Here is an 18,194-nt window from a genome sequence, read left to right as displayed (position 1 = left end):
AGAACGGATTAATACGCATCGGGCTTCCTTGCTAGAAATAGGCCCCTGTGTTGTCCTGGTGCCTGTGCTTTCACTCAACAGCAAATCTGCCTTTTCTTCTCCACTTTGCCTGGGAATTCAGAAACTGCCTTCTCATGACCAACAGTGAGGCAACCCCAGGGCAAAGGGGAGCCTGGGAGTGTGCAGTCTCGCTCTAGGGTGCTTTGCCCATTATTCTAATCTAGACCCTGATATTTTTATAAAATGTTCCTGGGTTTGGTTTGGTTTTCGTTTTGTCATTTCTCTTCATTTTTTAATAGTGACTCGCAAACTCTGTAGACATTAAAGCCCCCCCTAAGTCCCTGCTACCCTTGGTTCATCATTCCCTAAAAGTCAATCCCCAACCCCAAAAGCTATTCTAAACAGTTCACCCCCTAACCCAAGCTGACTCTATAGATAGAAACCTACTCTATCAGGGTTAAGGCAGGTACCTAGCACAGACCCACACCTGTTAGGCACTTAATGGCTATCTGTGAGTGACAGCCCTCCGGATGCATGTATCTGTCTGCACATAGACTTCCCTTAACGCTCCTCTCTCATTCTCATCCCTTTCTGGTTCAAGGGAGACCTTCCACTCTCTTTCCTAGCTGCTTCCTTTCAGCCTCCAAACATGTTGTCCATTCCCCGCCCCCCCCCCCCCCCCCGCAATTGATTTGCAAAACAACCCCAAAGCAACAACAACAAAAGCCAACCAACCAATCCAGGAATTAACCCAAAAGATATTGAGACCTTGCCATTAGGACCCTCGATCCTCTGAAAGCCAGGCAGACTCATTCCATCACCAAACAGGCCAACTCCCCCAGTGGTCAAGTGTGTATACAGCCAGGTCCAGATGAGGGTGTACACCTTTCTTTACTGAACCTTCCAGGGCGTGCAAGAGGCCCCCTCCATCATTCCTTTACTGCCCATCTGGGTACAGCAAGCATTTCCTTTCTCATATTTTTTTGAATCTATGCCAGCAATTGCCATTTGTCCTGGATTTTCATATTCTTCAGTGTGGAGCACCTTCAACATCAACGGCCTTCTCTATTGTTAGTATGGATCACGTCTCATCATAGCGTGGATGTGTGGTGTTGCTAAAAGGCCCCATTCCACAAAGCGGGATGCAAAGGGAAGGTCATGGCGGGGAGGGGGGAGTTCACCCGGCCTGACTGCTCTTCCCATCTGTTTTTCTATTTCTCTTTATTTCCTGATAAATTTCTGTAAATGGTCTACGAGTGTAGCTCCCACTCCCTCGTTATCCAAGATGGGTTCTGGCCCAAACTATCATTTCCTTCCTCCTGTCTGGGGCCACTCGCTAGCACCCTTCTGAGCATGCACTTTCCCCAGCTTCCTTCTTATCTGACCCCCAGGGTACCCCTTCCAAATCAGCTCTTGGGCCCTTAGTCATTCCCTCTTCCTCACCCCATAAACACTCCCAGGGCCCACGATCTCAAAGTTTCCCATCTCTTCTCCTCATCAACACTTCCATTTTCATTTCCTGGGCACAGACATGGCTGAACTGCACACGCTCATTATTCACATTTAATAGCTCTGCCCGGTCTGCTGGGTTCAGAGGGCTGATGGACTGTGACTTCACCCAGACTCAAACCAGCTTGTCATGGAATCATCAGATGCAGTCAGCTCTCCAAAAGAACAAGATGCCAACATTTTTCTTTGGCATTCTGTTTAGTGGGCATCTGGTCTTAGTATTGCTAAGTACCCAATTTCACCAAGCCAGTCATGCATCCCCACATCACTCACTAAATCCAGAAGTAGAGTAGGCACGTGTGTGTGTATACACACACACACACACACACACACACACACAGACACACACCTGCTCTGGGAAACTAACCTCAGGTTAGAAGTCTTAATGCAATATGGGGAAAGGCAGCAAGGTTACGTTAAGGTTTTTAAAAACACATGACATGTTTTTATTTTTCCTACTGTAACTGCAGAGTGCAAAAGCTACAGCTCCTACATTTAAATTTACTGACTATCCCGTGTCATTAAATTGCTATTAACATTTTATTCCTGGCACCAACCTTACTTTCGTTAGGGCACCTTTAACTACCTCATGCTCAGGTGACAGCCACATCTTGAGCCTTCTGCCAATGGAGGCTTTGGTCATCCTGGGCTCATCATAAATATCGCATACATTTGGGAGTGCCGTGGTGGGACACCATTGAAGAGCTTGGGTAAAGGGGTATGAGGTGAGTGCCTTGCTCTAAAGGAGCTATAAATACATAAAAGGATAAATGCGTACGTGAGATGATATCTAAAAGCTCAAGTATTATAGAAGTGGAATGGTAGATGGGATCAACACCATAACCCAATACACATGGGTCAGAGCAGAGAGAAGGAGAAGCAGAAAGAGCTCTGGGGTTGAGTATGAAGACATTAAACCTGGTGGGTTACTACACATCTAAAGAAATAAGCTGTTGGTGAGAAAGGAGGTAAGTCAGCAAGGAGCACAGGACCCACGGAGAGGCCAAGAGATAATGGCTCGCAGGGTCCGCTGGACACCGCCTGGGAGAGAAACCAGCCTGGGTGGCCTGTCCAGGGTGAGGATGGAAGCACCTGCTGGCAGAGCCAGGTGCCTTCAGGAACTAAGTGGTTCTAGTTCTTTGCTCACCAAGCAACCTTTGATCATTTGTACCTGACCCCACATCCTGTTCAGCTTATACACAGGGAACAACTGTGTTCAAAACAATCCAGCCAGTCCTGGCCAGGTGGCTCAGTTGGTTGGAACATCGTCCCATACATCAGAAACAGTTGTGGGTTCGATTCCCAGTCAGGGTGCATACAAGAGATAATCGATCAATGTTTTCCTCCCACATCGATGTTTCTCTCTCTCTCTCTCTCCCTCTCTCTCTCTCCCTGTCTTTCTCTCTCTCTCTCTCTCTCTCTCTCTCTCTCTCTCTCTCTCTCTCCCTCTCTCTCTCTCTCTCTCTCTCCCTCTTTGTCTCTCTCTCTCTCATCCACTGGTTGGCAAAGACAAGAGCCAATATACCTGGTGTCTCACAGCTATAGAAGGACATGAGAGCCTTACTTAGGCCCTGACATACAGCTTTCTTCTTATTATTATTTTTTTTCAGTCTTAGAGGCTGTTTTCGAGGACCAACTGAATTGTAGCACAAGAGAAAAAAAATGAAAAGACAAGTAAGCATCCAGAAATCTGGGAAGAATAAAGAAAATTTAATGACTATAACTCTGACCTCAGCCAACTCCAAAAAGTTGTTCATTACCGAACAGTGAGAGCCACCTACACAGGACAAAGTGAATTTCTAGTCAACAGGTAGTAATAGCAAAACCTCCGCACCAGCCAAGAAGCATTAGAGTGGATTATCTGTGAAGAGAGGATTAGAAAAACAGAGACCTGAATTCGGCAAAGGAAGCCCCAGCGGGCCAGCTGGCTAATGTGTGGGATAATAATTCCAAACGTATTAAAATAAATTGTAAGAAAGAAAAGGCTAAAGGCAATAAAAGCAAGCTTCACACGATACTGTATATTGTGGATAAAATCATGTACATTGGCAGCAATCACCTCCCCAGAGGCGAGCGGTAAAGGCACCCCCAGCAGCCGCGAGCAGCATTTAAAGGCACAAAGCCTGCTGCCTGCCAACAAGACTTGCTAGAAGTGGGGGGACTTATAATGGGGCCTAATAGACACCTTTCTGGGCTGTTCTTCCAGTGGCCTGAGTGCTGTTTCACAAACAATGTTGCAATGGGAAGGAACTAGCAGGAGTGGAGAACTTCACTCCTCCACAGGCTAATTGCGGGCTTGCTGAAGGACGGCATTGCCTTGGGCACGGGTGGCGATGCCTTTTCTTTTGTGTCGCTTATGGAGTTTGGCCAGCAAGGCAGACGGAGAGCACACAAACCCCGCTGCCCTCCCAGCTCTGGTCCATCAAGAAAGGACTAGAGTTCAGAAGCCGACAGGAGAGTGGAGTGATTTTCATTTTCACATCCACAGCCTCCGCCATTGCTTCCTGGAGGATCTACCACTTTCTTGTTAAGCGTTTTCTTGACTATTTCAGGTGGCTTTGTTACTTTCAGGAAATCTGTAAATGCTCCCATAATTTCCCCCCATTTTTAATCTAGGTTAATGAAATGCAACAACGGCCTAAGCTGGGGGTGGAGGGAGCGCTCACTGGGCCAAAGTTTCCTGTAAGTATAGGCTCCTTCATAAAGGAGTTTTCTTAGTGAAGTCTGAAATTGCTTTATCTTTAATTTTTAAATACATATATATTTTTATTGATTTCAGAGAGGAAGGGAGGAGAAAGAGATTGAAACATCAATGATGAGAGAGAATCAGTGATTGGCCGCTTCCTGCAAGCCCCCTACTGGGGATCGAATCCGCAATCCAGGCATGTGCCCTTGACCAGAACCGAACCCGGGACCCTTCAGTCTACAGGTTGATGCTCTATCCATTGAGCCAAACCGGCTAGGGCTTACCTTAATTTTTGTGTCATTGACGGTGTCTTTACCGAAGAGTCTCCTTTCTGTGTTGGTTTGAATGTATGCAATGCGTCCTCAGTACAAGTTAATTCCACTCATCCATCCATTCAATTATAGTGCCTACCCCTTTGTAGGCACTGTTCAAGGGTGGTGAGTACAAGATGGATGAAATATGGTTCTAGTTTTCCAGTGTTTGTGGTTTATCAGGGAAAAAGGATAAAGGCTTTCAGAGGACGCTCCTGATTCTTTAAATGAGGACTCAAAGGAATTTTTGGAGAAGACCTGAATGTGAATTAACCTTGAAGAATAAGAAGCCAGAGGTCAAGGATATGTGGGGAAAGGTCATGCCAGGGAAAGTGTGTGTGTGTGTGTGTGTGTGTGTGTGTGTGTGTGTGTGGTGGGGAGCAAATGTGTGTGCAGGAGCTGGGAAGTGAGAAAGAGTATGACATGTAGGGAACTGCAAGTTTGCTGTAGCTGGATCATGAGTGGTGTTGGGGTTTCTGAGGTTGGGGGGAAGGGATGGGAAGATGGATATGTTGCAAGAGACCACAGAAGGAAGGGAGTCAGCGGCCAGATCATCCCCACGATTATGACTATTTGACCCGTGAGGGAACTGAGCCAGAGCAGGGTGCCGGGGACTGAATGCTGCAGGAATCATGCTTGGCTCATATTCTACCTCCCAGTTAGTCCCATCTTGCTAAATATTCCAGCATCCTCTCTTTTGAATGGCTGTTCATCAGGTTGTTTTTTATTCATGTTGGTACAAGAGAATGCCATTAGGGCCTTAGGTAACTTACCTCCTTTTGTAGGTTTCTCAAGGAATCAGACCAAGGTTAAATCTATTGTCCCCAAACCTGGTGTTGCCTTGTACATCCTGCCCACCCACAAACGGGGCTTAGAATAGAAAATTGGGGATCTGGACCCGCCAAATCAACTCCAAACTGGATGGTTGGTCCTTTCCCCTCTTTACCAACCTATTGTGCTACACAGAAGCTGTGCAAGAGATGCGTGCACCGTGCAAGCTTTAGGAAAAGGCAACGCAATTGGTTCAGCCTATTAACATAACAGTGAAGGGTAAGAACTTTTCTTTTGTAAAAAAATATATTTTTATTGATTTCAGAGAGAAAGGGAGAGGGAAAGAGAGATAGAAACATCAATGATGAGAGGGAATCATTGATCAGCTGCCTCCTGCATGCCCCGTACTGGGGATCGAACCCACAATCCAGGCATGTGCCCTTGGCTGGAGTCGAACCTGGGACCCTTAAGTCCATAGGCCGATGCTCTATCCACTGAGCCAAACCAGCTAGGGCAGAACTTTTTTTTTTTAATAGAAATTGTTTACTTGTGGAATAATGCTATTTGGAACAAGTGCAACAGCAAAATGCAGACATGGATGAAGACAAAATTATAATTTCAGGTTAACCTACACCAAACAATAAAATGATGTCAGAGTGGAGGCGATCTGATATAGTGGTTAATGGCCAGAGCATTTTGGGCAGACAGACTAGGTTTAAATCCTGGGCACACCACTTACTAGCTGGGTAGCCTCTGGCAACTTACTAGGTTTCTCAAAACCTTAGTTTTCTCATCTGAAAAATGGGGATAATGGTACCACCCTAGAGAATTGTGGGGGTGTGGGGGAGAGGTAAATGAGATAAGGTGTCTTAGTTGCATGTCTGATGCTCATCAGGTAATGAGCAGGTACTATGTGCTTTTTAAAACCTGATGGGACAGTAAGGTCTTAGCTCATCTGTCATTTTCTCTGGGGAAAATTTTTAATGTTCCCCACCACCACCACCATTTACCCCACTGGGCTGGTGCCCCTGCTAAGAAATACTTTCCTATAGCACCTTATTTGACCATTATCTGGTAACACTTTCTATCATGCACTACAATTTCCCATTAATGGTCGGATTTCTCCCTCCACCCAGCCTGTGAGTGGCTTGAATTCAGTGACTGTGTCTTGTTAACCATTGGCTCCCTGTCTGGCATTGGGTCCACTCAAACACTCAGAGAATAACTTATCTTGAAATGACCTATAGTGTCAAAGAAATCTCTGGCCTCTCTCAATCAGAAAAGCATCTTTTGAACTACAAGCAAACTGTTGTCATTATATCAGATAAATGATGCCAGGTTAACGTTGTTTAGTGTGTCATCATCTAGCTGGCAGCTGAAACGTCCACAGGGTTTAACAGTGGAGGAGCCCAGAATTTAAGACAGGCTTTGCCACTTGCTAGCTGTGTGACTTTAGGAAAGCTACTTAATTTCTCTGAGACTCCAGCTTGCCATCTCTAAAATGGGGATAAGGCCCTGGCTGGTGTGGCTTAGTTGGTTGAGCATCATCCCATGCACCAGGAGGTCACTGGTTCAATTCCCCATCATGCCTGTGTTGTGAGCTCATTCCCCAGTAGGGGGCATGCAGGAGGCAGCTGATTGATGTTTCTCTCTCACATCAGTGTTTCTCTCTTTTTCCCTCTCCTTTCCTCTGTCTCGAAAATCAGTAAAATAGACTAAAAGAAGAGAAAATACATAATGTGTCTGGCATATAGTAAGCACCCATCAACTGGAAATTAATGATTTTATTAATGTCACTTAAATTATGTTAATACCTTTGCTGTTATTTTTCAATACTTGAAATAACTATCCTATATAATAAAAGGTTAATATGCAAACTGTCCCCACGGGCAGGAGTTAGATGTGCACTGACCACCAAGGGGTGGCACGGAACGAAGGGAGGCCCTATGCCGGCAGCCAGCAGCCACTAGGGACCCTACCGTGCACGAATTTTGTGCACTGGGCCTCTAGTTGGTATATAATTGAATTGACCTTGAAGACAACAGTAGCTAATATTTATTGTGTGATTTTTCTCTTTTAGGCACTGTACAAAATGCTTTATTAATTTAATCATCTTAACAACTCTCTGAGATAATATGCTATTTTTATCATCATCCCCCTTTACAGATTAGAATCCTGAGTAAAAAGAGATCAGCAACTTGCCTAATACACAGTGAAGTCAAGTACAGAGCCTAGACTCAAACCAGGCACCCAGGTCCACACCCTTGACTGGTACCCCCATCAAGGACAGGCCGGGAATATCACTTAAGCAAAGTGCACTGTGGAAGGAAGACTGAGATGTTAGCTTCATTCAGCGTCTTATGGGACTTCATTTCCTTTCTGTGATATATGAGGAATCATGTTTGTCTCCACAGAACTTCCAAGTCGAGTACAGACATACGATCTGCCATTTCCACCCGGGCCCCCTGGACGCCACACGGTGAAGGAAATCATTGCCAAGTGTTGCATGTTCTGTTGCCTGTCTTCCCAGAGGAAGGATGTTCTCCCTGAAGGTTGTTTTCCTGAACAAGGCCTCAGAACCAGGTAAATCATTCAGAGGAGCCACTTATGTCAGAGAAGTAGACAGAAAACAACCATAAACCCATGGCAGGCTTTTAAAAATAGAACTGTTTTCTAGGTTCCACACAATGGACACCTAGGCACTTACACCCAGAAAAGAGGAAAGGCCCGGCCAACAGAGTAGAGCCGTCTGCGTTGAGGATCCTTGCTAGGAATAACCCCTAACGTGTACGAATACCGATCTTTTTAGAATTCAGGATAATTTCGGAGGAAATCATTCGATGGCTGTGGCCATCTGCCTTTCTCTATGAAAAGCAGAGACATTCAAAATGACTCCAGTGACTTCCGTATTCCTCTTAAAACTGGGGTGAGTTTCTTCCAATTCGGTCACGATGGCTTCTAAATAGTTAGGAGACCGCAGTGGACTCCCGGTTCAGAGCCCTTTGCAACGGGGCTTTTATTTTGTGTTTTGTGATTCAACCTCCCTGCACCCTCACTTCTCCGCTTCCATGAAAAGGACTGTCTGAAAGAGGGGAAGCCAGAGGTTGGAAATAGTTAGCTTCTTGCTCTTTTGCCATCTTATCCACAGGAGGTGTTTGAGGGCCGATTGCACAGCTAAGCACCCACATGAGAGCCAAGTCCTTGCTTAGACTTATCCTGAGACCCTGTTATCCGAATGAAACAGAAACGAAACAGTGATGGGCACTGGCCTGTAGCATGAGGATTACAACATGGTTCAGAACAATGATATATATCAGTGGTCGGCAAACTCATTAGTCAACAGAGCCAAATATCAACAGTACAACGATTGAAATTTCTTTTGAGAGCCAAATTTTTTAAACTTAAACTATATAGGTAGGTACATTGTTATTAACTTAATCAGGGTACTCCTAAGGCTTAGGAAGAGCCACACTCAAGGGGCCAAAGAGCCGCATGTGGCTGACAAGCCGCAGTTTGCCGACCACGGATCTATAATAATAAAAGCATAATATGCTAATTAGACCTGCGGCGGGAGGGAAGCCTGGGTCCTGGGTGCCAGAGGGAAGCCAGTGCCAGCAGCTGGGGAAAGAAAGGCCTACGGTTGCACGAATTTCATGCATCGGGCCTCTAGTTATATATAATCATGATTTTATATACAATATATTTGGAACAATGGTGATTATATAGAATCATGATTATATCATTATTATGAGCTGGAAGGAAGATTTTATAGGACAATAGAGACAATATGATTCCAGAATCGTGAATACTGAGAGCATAAGGAAATGTAAAGGATGGTTGTTTTTAGCATGAGAAATACGGTGACTATCTTTCCCTTTGGCCCCTCTAAGTGTTCTGTTCTTTCTACAAGGAACCGTTTCTTTGCAATAATTTTTTGTTTCAATTTCAAATGAAAAAGAATCTCGAATTTCCAGAGATGCATCTCTTTCTGTTTGTCCCAGTATGAAACCCTTGAGCTGCCGTGGGGTTTTAGTCCATACCCAGGAATCAGCCAGATCTGTGCCCTACGAAAACTTAGAAAATAGAGCTGTTAGTAACCAAGATTGGAGATCTTAACATTTTTTAACTCGTTTTAAAAAGTGAAGCTGAAAACAGACTTTGATCCTTTCTAGAGTGTCCTGTAATTCTGAGTCATTCCAGTAGATGGCACTATTGTATAAAAGCCTCCCATCCTTTGGGCCAGGGGACTGGAGAAAGATTTCTGCTCTTTCTAGAATTCTCCTTCCCCCAATGGACCACTCACAGGAATGAGTATGGCTGGCGCTAATGGGAAAGTCTTATTCAGATAAGTAAAGTTTTATTTATTTGAAATCTTACATATTTGGAAATTCCAGGGGGCCTATGATATTTAATGGAGCTTGTGAGGTTAATCCTATCTCCCCCTACCCCACTCCTAAGGTTAGCAAACCTTTTGCTTTAAAAAAGAGGAGCTGAGAAACCTGAGCTGTATTTTTATTATTTCTCCCCCCATTATTACCAAACAGATAAAGGTGTGGAGTGAGGGATTGACCCCATTTTTTGGTTGTTGTTAATGTTTTCCTCAGTTTGTTTATGTCTAAAGACCTAGAATTGTGTGGTGGAAAGATCATGTGTTTTGTACCCAAAAGAGTCCACATCCTGGGTTTTCTACCTGTTTGGTCCCTCCGAGCCAAGCCCCATGTTTCTGGTCAATAACAGGTCCCAACCCTGTGGCTTCAGGGTCTAGAGGTCTCCATGCCCACAGCAAGGTGACATATCCTCAATACATGTGGCTACTGATAGTAAAACTGATTAAATTGTTCGGTGATTAATTTCTGCTCTTACTGACTCTCCCAGCATTGACTCCTTTACTTAGGTTACTTCCTTTTAGCCTCACCCCCGTCAGTGTGGTTATGTTATTCATGTGTTACACAATTAGGCTCATTTGTTACTGTTTGTATTCCATGTTGGGTTCCCTCCGGGTTTGGGTTGATTTTACTAGTAATTGTGTTTTGAGACATGTAAGATGTTACCAGGGTTCTAAAAGTCAGAGCTCTAAAAACATGTACTTAGTGGACTGTCCCTCCTCCTGATCCTGCTGCCCCACCCCCACTCCCCCATCCTTCCCAGCCATCCCCACCCATTCTCTGTAACCTACAGAGTTTAATTTCTGGTTTTGTCATTTCTATGGTCCCGGGTTCGACTCTGGTAAAGGACATGTACCTTGGTTGCAGGCTCATCCCCGGCCAGGGCCCTAGTGTCAGGGGCGTGCAGGAGGCAACCTATCTATGTGTTTCTCTCATATCGATGTTTCTCTCTGTCTTTCCCTCTCTCTTCCACTCTCTCTGCAAATCAATGGGAAAATGTCCTCCGGTGAGGATTAAACACTCACACACACACACACACACGCTCTCTCTCTCTCTCTCTCTCTCTCTCTCTCTCTCACACACACACACACACACACACACACGCACACACACTCACGCACACACAGATTGGCTGTTTCTCCAGATGCTCAAATGGGCGTTAGTCCAGGCCCTTCACATAACGTCGCCTGGTCTGGCTGAAGGGAAGTCTGGAGTCCAGCTCCTTCAGAGGAGGGCTTTCACCTCGAACTCCAGGAGAAACTCCGGATGAACTTGTAGTAAAACGGACCTGAGCTGTTTTCTGTGAATCTACCCCACGAGCCTCCTCCCACCTTCAACACGTCTCTTCTCGTGCCTCTTAAATTACAGGTGATGTGGACGGGGTGGGGGCACAGCTTTCCAATCCGGTCCCTTTGCTGCTAAATCACATTTTACTGCCGCTGTCCCGGTTCCTTAAATAACTGCAAAGGCAGGCGCCGCTCTCGGGCTGAGAGATTACACGTCCTGGCTGTTCCATATTTAAGTCTGAAATCTGAAATCTCATTGTTATGAATGTGAGACTGTAGCCTTGGAAAAGCCAGTATTTGTGGTCCCTGTGTCAAAACACAATCCGCCTCGGCCTAAACTCATAAATAGTTGGAAAGTGATAAGGAGCCTCAATGAAGTTTGCCTCCAAGGAAGATCATGCATCCTTCCGAGGGTTGGCAAGAAAGTCCCGCAAGGCCTCAGGGTCCTGTCCTAAAATTGATTTTCTCCCCAGTATTATTGAGATGTAATTGACAAAAATGTTGTCTGATCGCACTTCTGTGTGAAATCTTTAAAAAGTCAAACTCATAGGAGCAGAGGGTAGAGCAGTGGTTACCAGGGGCGGGGGCAGGGGGGAAGGGGGAGAGGTTGCTCAGAGGACTCAAATGTTCACTTTGGAGAGGAATATGGTCTGGGGAATCTAATGCAGAGCTAACATTATACCTTGAAACTGGCTAAAAGAGTTGATCTTGAATTTCTCACCAAACCTAATAAAAAGGTAACTGTGTTATTTAGCTGCATTGTGGTAGTCATTGCACAGTGTGTACATATATCAAACCATTGTGCACCTTTGAACAATATGCTTATGGAGTTCATGGGGATCTGAAGGCGAGGTTCAAGCCGAGCCACGTCACAGATCCCAAACTAGGCGGGGCAAAATGTACCCAAATTAGAGAGATGATTCACTTAGACGACAGCGTCAGGGAGGCCCTTCATGGATGCGGGGCATCTCAAAGAAAAGGAAGGGGTCTGGGTTTCTGTGGAGGCAAGTGCTTTTCTAAAGAATTCCTTCGCTAGCATCCAGATAAGCAGCTTTGCAGACTCTTCTTCAGAACCTGTTTTGAGACAGCTCATTCCACATTTAAACAGCGTTTTCATGGACCATTTCCATTGCAATCTGTGTTCGGGAGCTCCTACTCAGCTCGAAGTCCATCTTGGGAGGCAACTGGGTCAGCTCTAATACTTCTCCTTCACAGGACCGCCCTTCGGGTATTTGAGGAAACAGGTGACTTCCATCCTGAATCCCCTCTCTCCAGGCGAGACATCTCCAGCTCCTTTCACTCTTTGTGCCGTGACATTTGCCTCATCCCCCTTGCTCTGGTTAGAGTCTGTCTGTCTACCTGTTCTTTTAAGCGTGGCACCCACCATCCATGTGCTTCCCTCAGCACAAAGTGGAAACTGAATTACGTCTTCTTAGGCAAACGCTTCAGACAGCGTGTGAATTGGGGTTTTGGTTCATCTTGATCTTTTTTTTTCCAAAGTTTATAAAATGTAGTACCTTAATCATTTTTAAATGTACAGCTCAGCGGAGTGCTGTTTATTCACATGGTTGTACCACCAATCTCCAGAACTTTCTCATCTTGAAACTCTATACCCGTTGAACAATAACTCCCCACTTCCCCCTCCCCAACCCCTGCCAGTCATCACTTTCCTTTCCATTTCTATAAATTTGACTTCTCTCAGTACCTCACGGGAGTGGAATGGCACAATATTTGTCCTTTTGCGACTGGCTTCTTTCACGAAACATAATGTTCTCAAGGTCCATCTATGTTGTAGCACAAGCATGTCAAACTCAAAGGCTAACACGGGCCAAATAAACAAGGTTTAAGTTGATGTGGGTCGCAAAAAAAAAAAAAAGCTTCAATTTTCATAGAAATGTAGGTTTATTTCGATAGAGACATGTTGAATACAAAGGGCTGAAATAAATGAGTAAACGTTAACATAAAATAATAGAACATTTTAATAAAAATTAATATTTGTTCTTGAACATTAACTTACCAGACACTGAAAAATTGCACAAAATAATAAGCATAACGCTTATTCTTGTTCTCCGAAAGCGAAATATTTCCTGTTGCGCACACCAAACAAGTCAGTCCAAGACTAATGGCTTGGCAATTGGCTGCTAAAATATTCGCTGCTGGTATTAGTGAAGAGAAATGGTGCGCCTGCGCGTAAGGCGCCTAAGGAAAATAAATGCAACACCATTATAGTAATGTGTCATTAGCGAATTGTTGTAGTTCGTTATTATGTATAACAGAATATTGTAAAAATTAAGTTACGAAATTTTTATTAAAACGTTTCTTACATACCGTTATATTGGCTGGGCCGCAAACATATTTGTTGTGAACCACATGTGGCCCTCGGGGCTGAAGTTTGACATGCTTGCTGTAGCATGTGTCAAAACTGAGTAATAGTTCATTGTCTGCATATATCGCATTTTGTTTAGTCACTCATCCATTGATGCACACTTGGGTGGTTTGCACTTTTTGTTTATTGTGAGTAGTGCCGCTATGGGTGTGCAAATATTTCTTTAGGATTTTGCTCTCAGTTATTTTGGGCATATACCTAGAAATGGGATTGCTGGATCATATGGTAGTTCTATTTTTAATGTTTTGAGGAAACACCGGGAATATTTGGGTATTCAGTATATCCTGGGGAATAGTGAGATTAGAGAAAACATTTTTTATTTTAAGATTTGTTACATCAACTGTCATGGAAAGCTGTGACGTAACTTTTAAATTTCTTCAAGATCCCTTTCATCTTGGATCACATCTTTAAAAATATAAGCTGGTGAGAAAAGAAGACTGGGGAACTAAAATGTTGATATTAAGAAAGTAGTAAAAGAAAATATACATCAAAAGCATTTTTGCAAGAAAGTAAGAAGTATTTTTGCAGGTGAAAAAACGGCCATTTATATTTTTCAAGCAGCAAACAATGGGAAGAGGAAAGTTTAAAAGTAGCCTCCACCGTGTAACTAGGAAAAATGACATCAGATAAAATGAGAGCCTCTGGGACCGATTGTAGGCGCTGTTGGATATTGACCATCTTGAGAAAGATCAAGATCGCAAGGTCAAGAAAGATAAAATGTTCTGAATGGTGTTATCCATCGTTTTCCCTTGCAGCCAGCCTTGTGCTATGCAGAGACTCGACAGAAGAAAGCCATTGTTTCGTCGTCGGCTAGTTTTGTGAACTGACAAAATCAGAGAATTTTCCAGGCCAAGAGGTTGAGCCCAGGACAGTGAGCTCATCAGAATCGCACACACACCCAACGACCCCGGCTCAGCGAGGGAATCGAGGAAGTCACATATTAGAAACTGGGATAGAAAATAAAGATAATTGTTACTTACGTCGGGGAAAAACTGGCATGTTGCTGATGTACAAACACTCCCAAGGCGGAAGAAATTCCCTCCTTCCCATTCCGAGCTTCTTCCACCACAAACAAGACATGTCTGTGGCCACCAGTGCATGAGCTGTCAACACGGAAGGCTGTGGCACTGAGAAGAGATTTGGAAAATTCTCTGCAGGGGAGCGAGAGAGAAGGGGCAGAGCCACAGCCTCAGGACTTAAGTGAGTGTGGCCTTGTCCGTCGGTGCCCAAAATGATGGCAAAACAAGCAGGCCTTTGGGAGGCACGGGATGTGGTGGGGAAAGTTCTAGAACAGACATCAGGGGAATGCACCCCCGTCCTGGTGCTACTGGACAATCAGTTCCCTACGCCTAGCCCCCTCATCCCTAAATTGAAAGGTCAACAGGTAGTTTGGTTTTGTGTCATCCTCACCTGCGGGTATGTTTATTGACTTGAGAGGGAGAGGAAGGGAGAGAGAGAGAAACACCGATGTGAGCGAGAAACACTGATCAGTTGCCTCCTGCATGCACCCCAACCCGGGATGGAACCTGCCACCTGACCGGAAATCAAACCCCCAACCTTTCGGTGCACAGGACAGCACTCTAACCAACTGAACCGTACAGGCCAGGGCCTGGGTGGTGCGTCGCAGACGGCAGTGCAGTTCCCAGGAGAGTTTGGCAACACCGGGAAATCCCCCAGCCGAAGTCCCCTGCTAGAGGATTCCCCTGTCTCCTGGGGATGCGAAAAGAGGGCATGAGAAGACAGCTATGCTTTGTGTTGGTGTCACCAAACGAACGCAGAAAAAACATTGCCTCGCTCGCTGAAAACAGTGACTCATGGAGGAATATGCATCACACACACACACACACACACACACCCCTTTGTCTCCTTTCTCTTACCCGCTTTACCTTCTCGGAGGCGATATCACACGGCTGTCCCAAGTGTGTGCACATTTCTCGATGAACATGTGTGGTGTGTGCCAATGGCAGCTTCCTGTTTTTGATAGTGAACGGCGTTACGTAAGATGTTATCACCGGGGGAAGCTGAGTGAAGGTACGCCTCCTATTTTTGCAGCTCCTTGTTACGTCTATAATTATTTGGAAATTAAAAGTTTAAACCAATGGGTAATACAGAATCCTAAGCGTGAGTAAGCCTCCTGGCTTTAAGAGCCCCAGTAATGCACAAAAGAGGAAAGCCTTCATTATGGAGGAGGGTCCTCAAATGATACATGCATGATTTTTTGAAAGAAATGATGGGAAATGAAGGCAATACCACAGAACAAAGGACCTAAGCGAATTCTGCATTTTACCCCTGGAGACAAGATGGCACCCCTCGCAGAGAACAGAGCTTTGCCCATCCCGGCTTCCCCTGTTTTATGTCAGGTTGAAAGTGCCCAGCAGGGTAGGCTGGCATTTCTTGGAATTTCATCTTATTTGGAGCCAGACACACTGTGAAAGCAGGTCTCTCTTTTAATTCGGGAAGAAAGCCCTGGCCGTGTTGCTCAGTGGTTAGAGCCCACAGCAAGGTCTCTGGTGGGATTCCTGGTCAAGGGTATGTACCTGGGTTGCGGGTTAGATCAGATTTTTAATTTCCAAGAACTTTTTTTTTTTTTTTTTTTTTTAAATTAAATCTTTATTGTTCAGATTATTACATTAGTTACTCTTTTTTCCCACCATAACTCCCCTCCACCCAGTTCCAACCCCACCCTCTGCCCTCACTCACCACCCACTGTCCTCATCCATAGGTGCACGATTGTTGTCTAATCTCTTCACTCACCCCCACACCCCTTTCTCCCCCCCCCCCCAAGAATAGTCAGTCCATTCCCTTTCTATGTCCCTGATTCTATTACAATCACCAGTTCATCAGATTATTTATTCACTTGATTTTTAGATTCACTTGTTGATAGATGTGTATTTGTTGTTCATAATTTGTATCTTTACCTTTTTCTTCTTCTTCCTCTTCTTACAGGATACCTTTCAGCATTTCATATAATACTGGTTTGGTGGTGATGAACTCCTTTAGCTTTTTCTTATCTGTGAAGCTCTTTATCTGGCCTTCACTTCTGAATGATAGCTTTGCTGGATAAAGTAGTCTTGGTTGTAGGTTCTTGGTATTCATCACTTTGAATATTTCTTGCCATTCCCTTCTGGCCTGCAAAGTTTCTGTTGAGAAATCAGCTGACAGTCGTATGGGTACTCCCTTGTAGGTAATTGATCTTCTTTCTCTTGCTGCTTTTAGGATTCTCTCTTTGTCTTTTGCTCTTGGCATTTTAATTATGATGTGTCTTGGTGTGGTCCTCTTTGGATTCCTTTTGTTTGGGGTTCTCTGCGCTTCCTGGACTTGGAAGTCTATTCCTTTCACCAGGTAGGGGAAGTTTTCTGTCATTATTTCTTCAAATACGTTTTCAATATCTTGCTCTCTCTCATCTTCTGGCACCCCTATAATTCGGATGTTGGTACGCTTGAAGCTGTCCCAGAGGCTCCTTACACTATCTTCATATTTTCGGATTCTTTTTTCATTTTGCTTTTCCGGTTGGGTGTTTTTTGCTTCTTCGTATTTCAAATCTTTGACTTGATCCTTGCGACCCTCTGGTCTGCTGTTGGGAGTCTGTATAATATTCTTTATTTCAGTCAGTGTATGCTTAATTTCTAGTTGGTCCTTTATCACAACATCGAGGGTCTCATTAGATTTCTTGAGGATCTCACTACATTTATCGGCGGTCTTACCAGTCTTTTCGAGGGCTTCTAAACAGTTCTTTAAAGACCTTAAAAGTGTGGTTTTGAACTCTATATCCAACAGTTTGCTTTCCTCCAATTCTGTCGTTTGTGTCCTGTTTCTTTGTCTCGGCATTTTTTTATGCTTCGCTGTGTCGATAGAGTGCCTTTCTGTGCTAAGTGTCCCAATTACCTAAGGTAGACACTCTTGGTGCACCCCCTTGTGGGCTTTGTGCACAGTCTTGTTGTGGTTAAGCCTTGATTGTTGTAGTTATCACTGTGAGGAATTGACCTCCAGGTCAATTGGCTGTGAGAATCAGCTGTGTCTGCGGTGGGAGAACTTCTGTGCTGGAGACACCCCTCTGGGGCTAGACTTGCTTCGATGGGGCTTTGGTGCTCACTGAGTCTGCCTCCTGAGTGTCTCCAAGAACTTTTTATTATTCTAGTATTCTCCCTTTTTCACGGTGTCCCGTTCTTATCTATGGGCACAATATCTTCTAGTATCCATTTGAGGAGACCAAAAAAGATTTTAAAAACACTTCTCCTAGTACAGTGATGGCGAACCTTTTGAGCTCGGCGTGTCAGCATTTTGAAAAACCCTAACTTAACTCTGGTGCTGTGTCACACATAGAAATTTTTTGATATTTGCAACCATAGTAAAACAAAGACTTATATTTTTGGTATTTATTTTATATATTTAAATGCCATTTAACAAAGAAAAATCAAAAAAATGAGTTCGTGTGTCACCTCTGACACATCACTGTCCTAGAGTATGAATGACCTTCTCTATCAGGTTTGTGTTTCCTGTTGGCTCATTTGAATCTCTTCCATGGTGGTATATTTCTTAAAATGCCGGGCATCCCTTGTTTTGTTGCTTATGTTACGAAGAGCCTGTACAGGGCTGACAGATGGCATGGACCCCACTTGTCAGCCAGGGGGCTTCCGTGTAGGACAGTGGAGCCGAGCACTGAATGTTTCACTTGGGGACCCTCAGATGTCCGCAGGTGAGGTTTTCTGAGGCTGCCCCATGTGTCTCCGTGTCTCCGGGGAAGAAAGTGCTGGTTTGCTGCCCACAGGTTGGATTCCAGGCAGCACAGGAGTCAGGGAGATCTGGGCTCCCCCAGCCGCACTCCATGCAGAGTCAGAACTAATCTCCAGCCCTCAGCCC

At 44.6% G+C, this 18,194-nt stretch overlaps 1 protein-coding gene across 3 annotated transcripts in view; it reads left to right on the top strand.

Moving 5' to 3' along the window:
• Positions 1–18,194, top strand: part of CDCA7L (cell division cycle associated 7 like) — a 93,793-nt gene that overhangs the window by 30,481 nt on the left and 45,118 nt on the right. The window contains exon 2 of one of the 3 annotated variants that reach the window (XM_070424419.1): positions 7,692–7,860. Coding sequence is in view for 2 of the 3 variants with exons in the window: in XM_070424416.1 (XP_070280517.1) it covers positions 8,144–8,203 (60 nt within the window). In the remaining variant the exon portion in view is untranslated. Of the gene's footprint in view, positions 1–7,691; positions 7,861–7,998; positions 8,204–18,194 lie in introns of those variants that run through there. The other 2 variants (XM_070424416.1, XM_070424415.1) reach the window with 2 other exon arrangements.

The sequence above is a fragment of the Myotis yumanensis genome, unplaced genomic scaffold (assembly GCF_028538775.1).
Source record: "Myotis yumanensis isolate MYYU_CA2020_CCGP unplaced genomic scaffold, mMyoYum1.0.hap1 SCAF_9, whole genome shotgun sequence".
Taxonomy (NCBI): domain Eukaryota; kingdom Metazoa; phylum Chordata; class Mammalia; order Chiroptera; family Vespertilionidae; genus Myotis; species Myotis yumanensis.
This window is presented reverse-complemented; position numbering and strand designations above follow the sequence as displayed.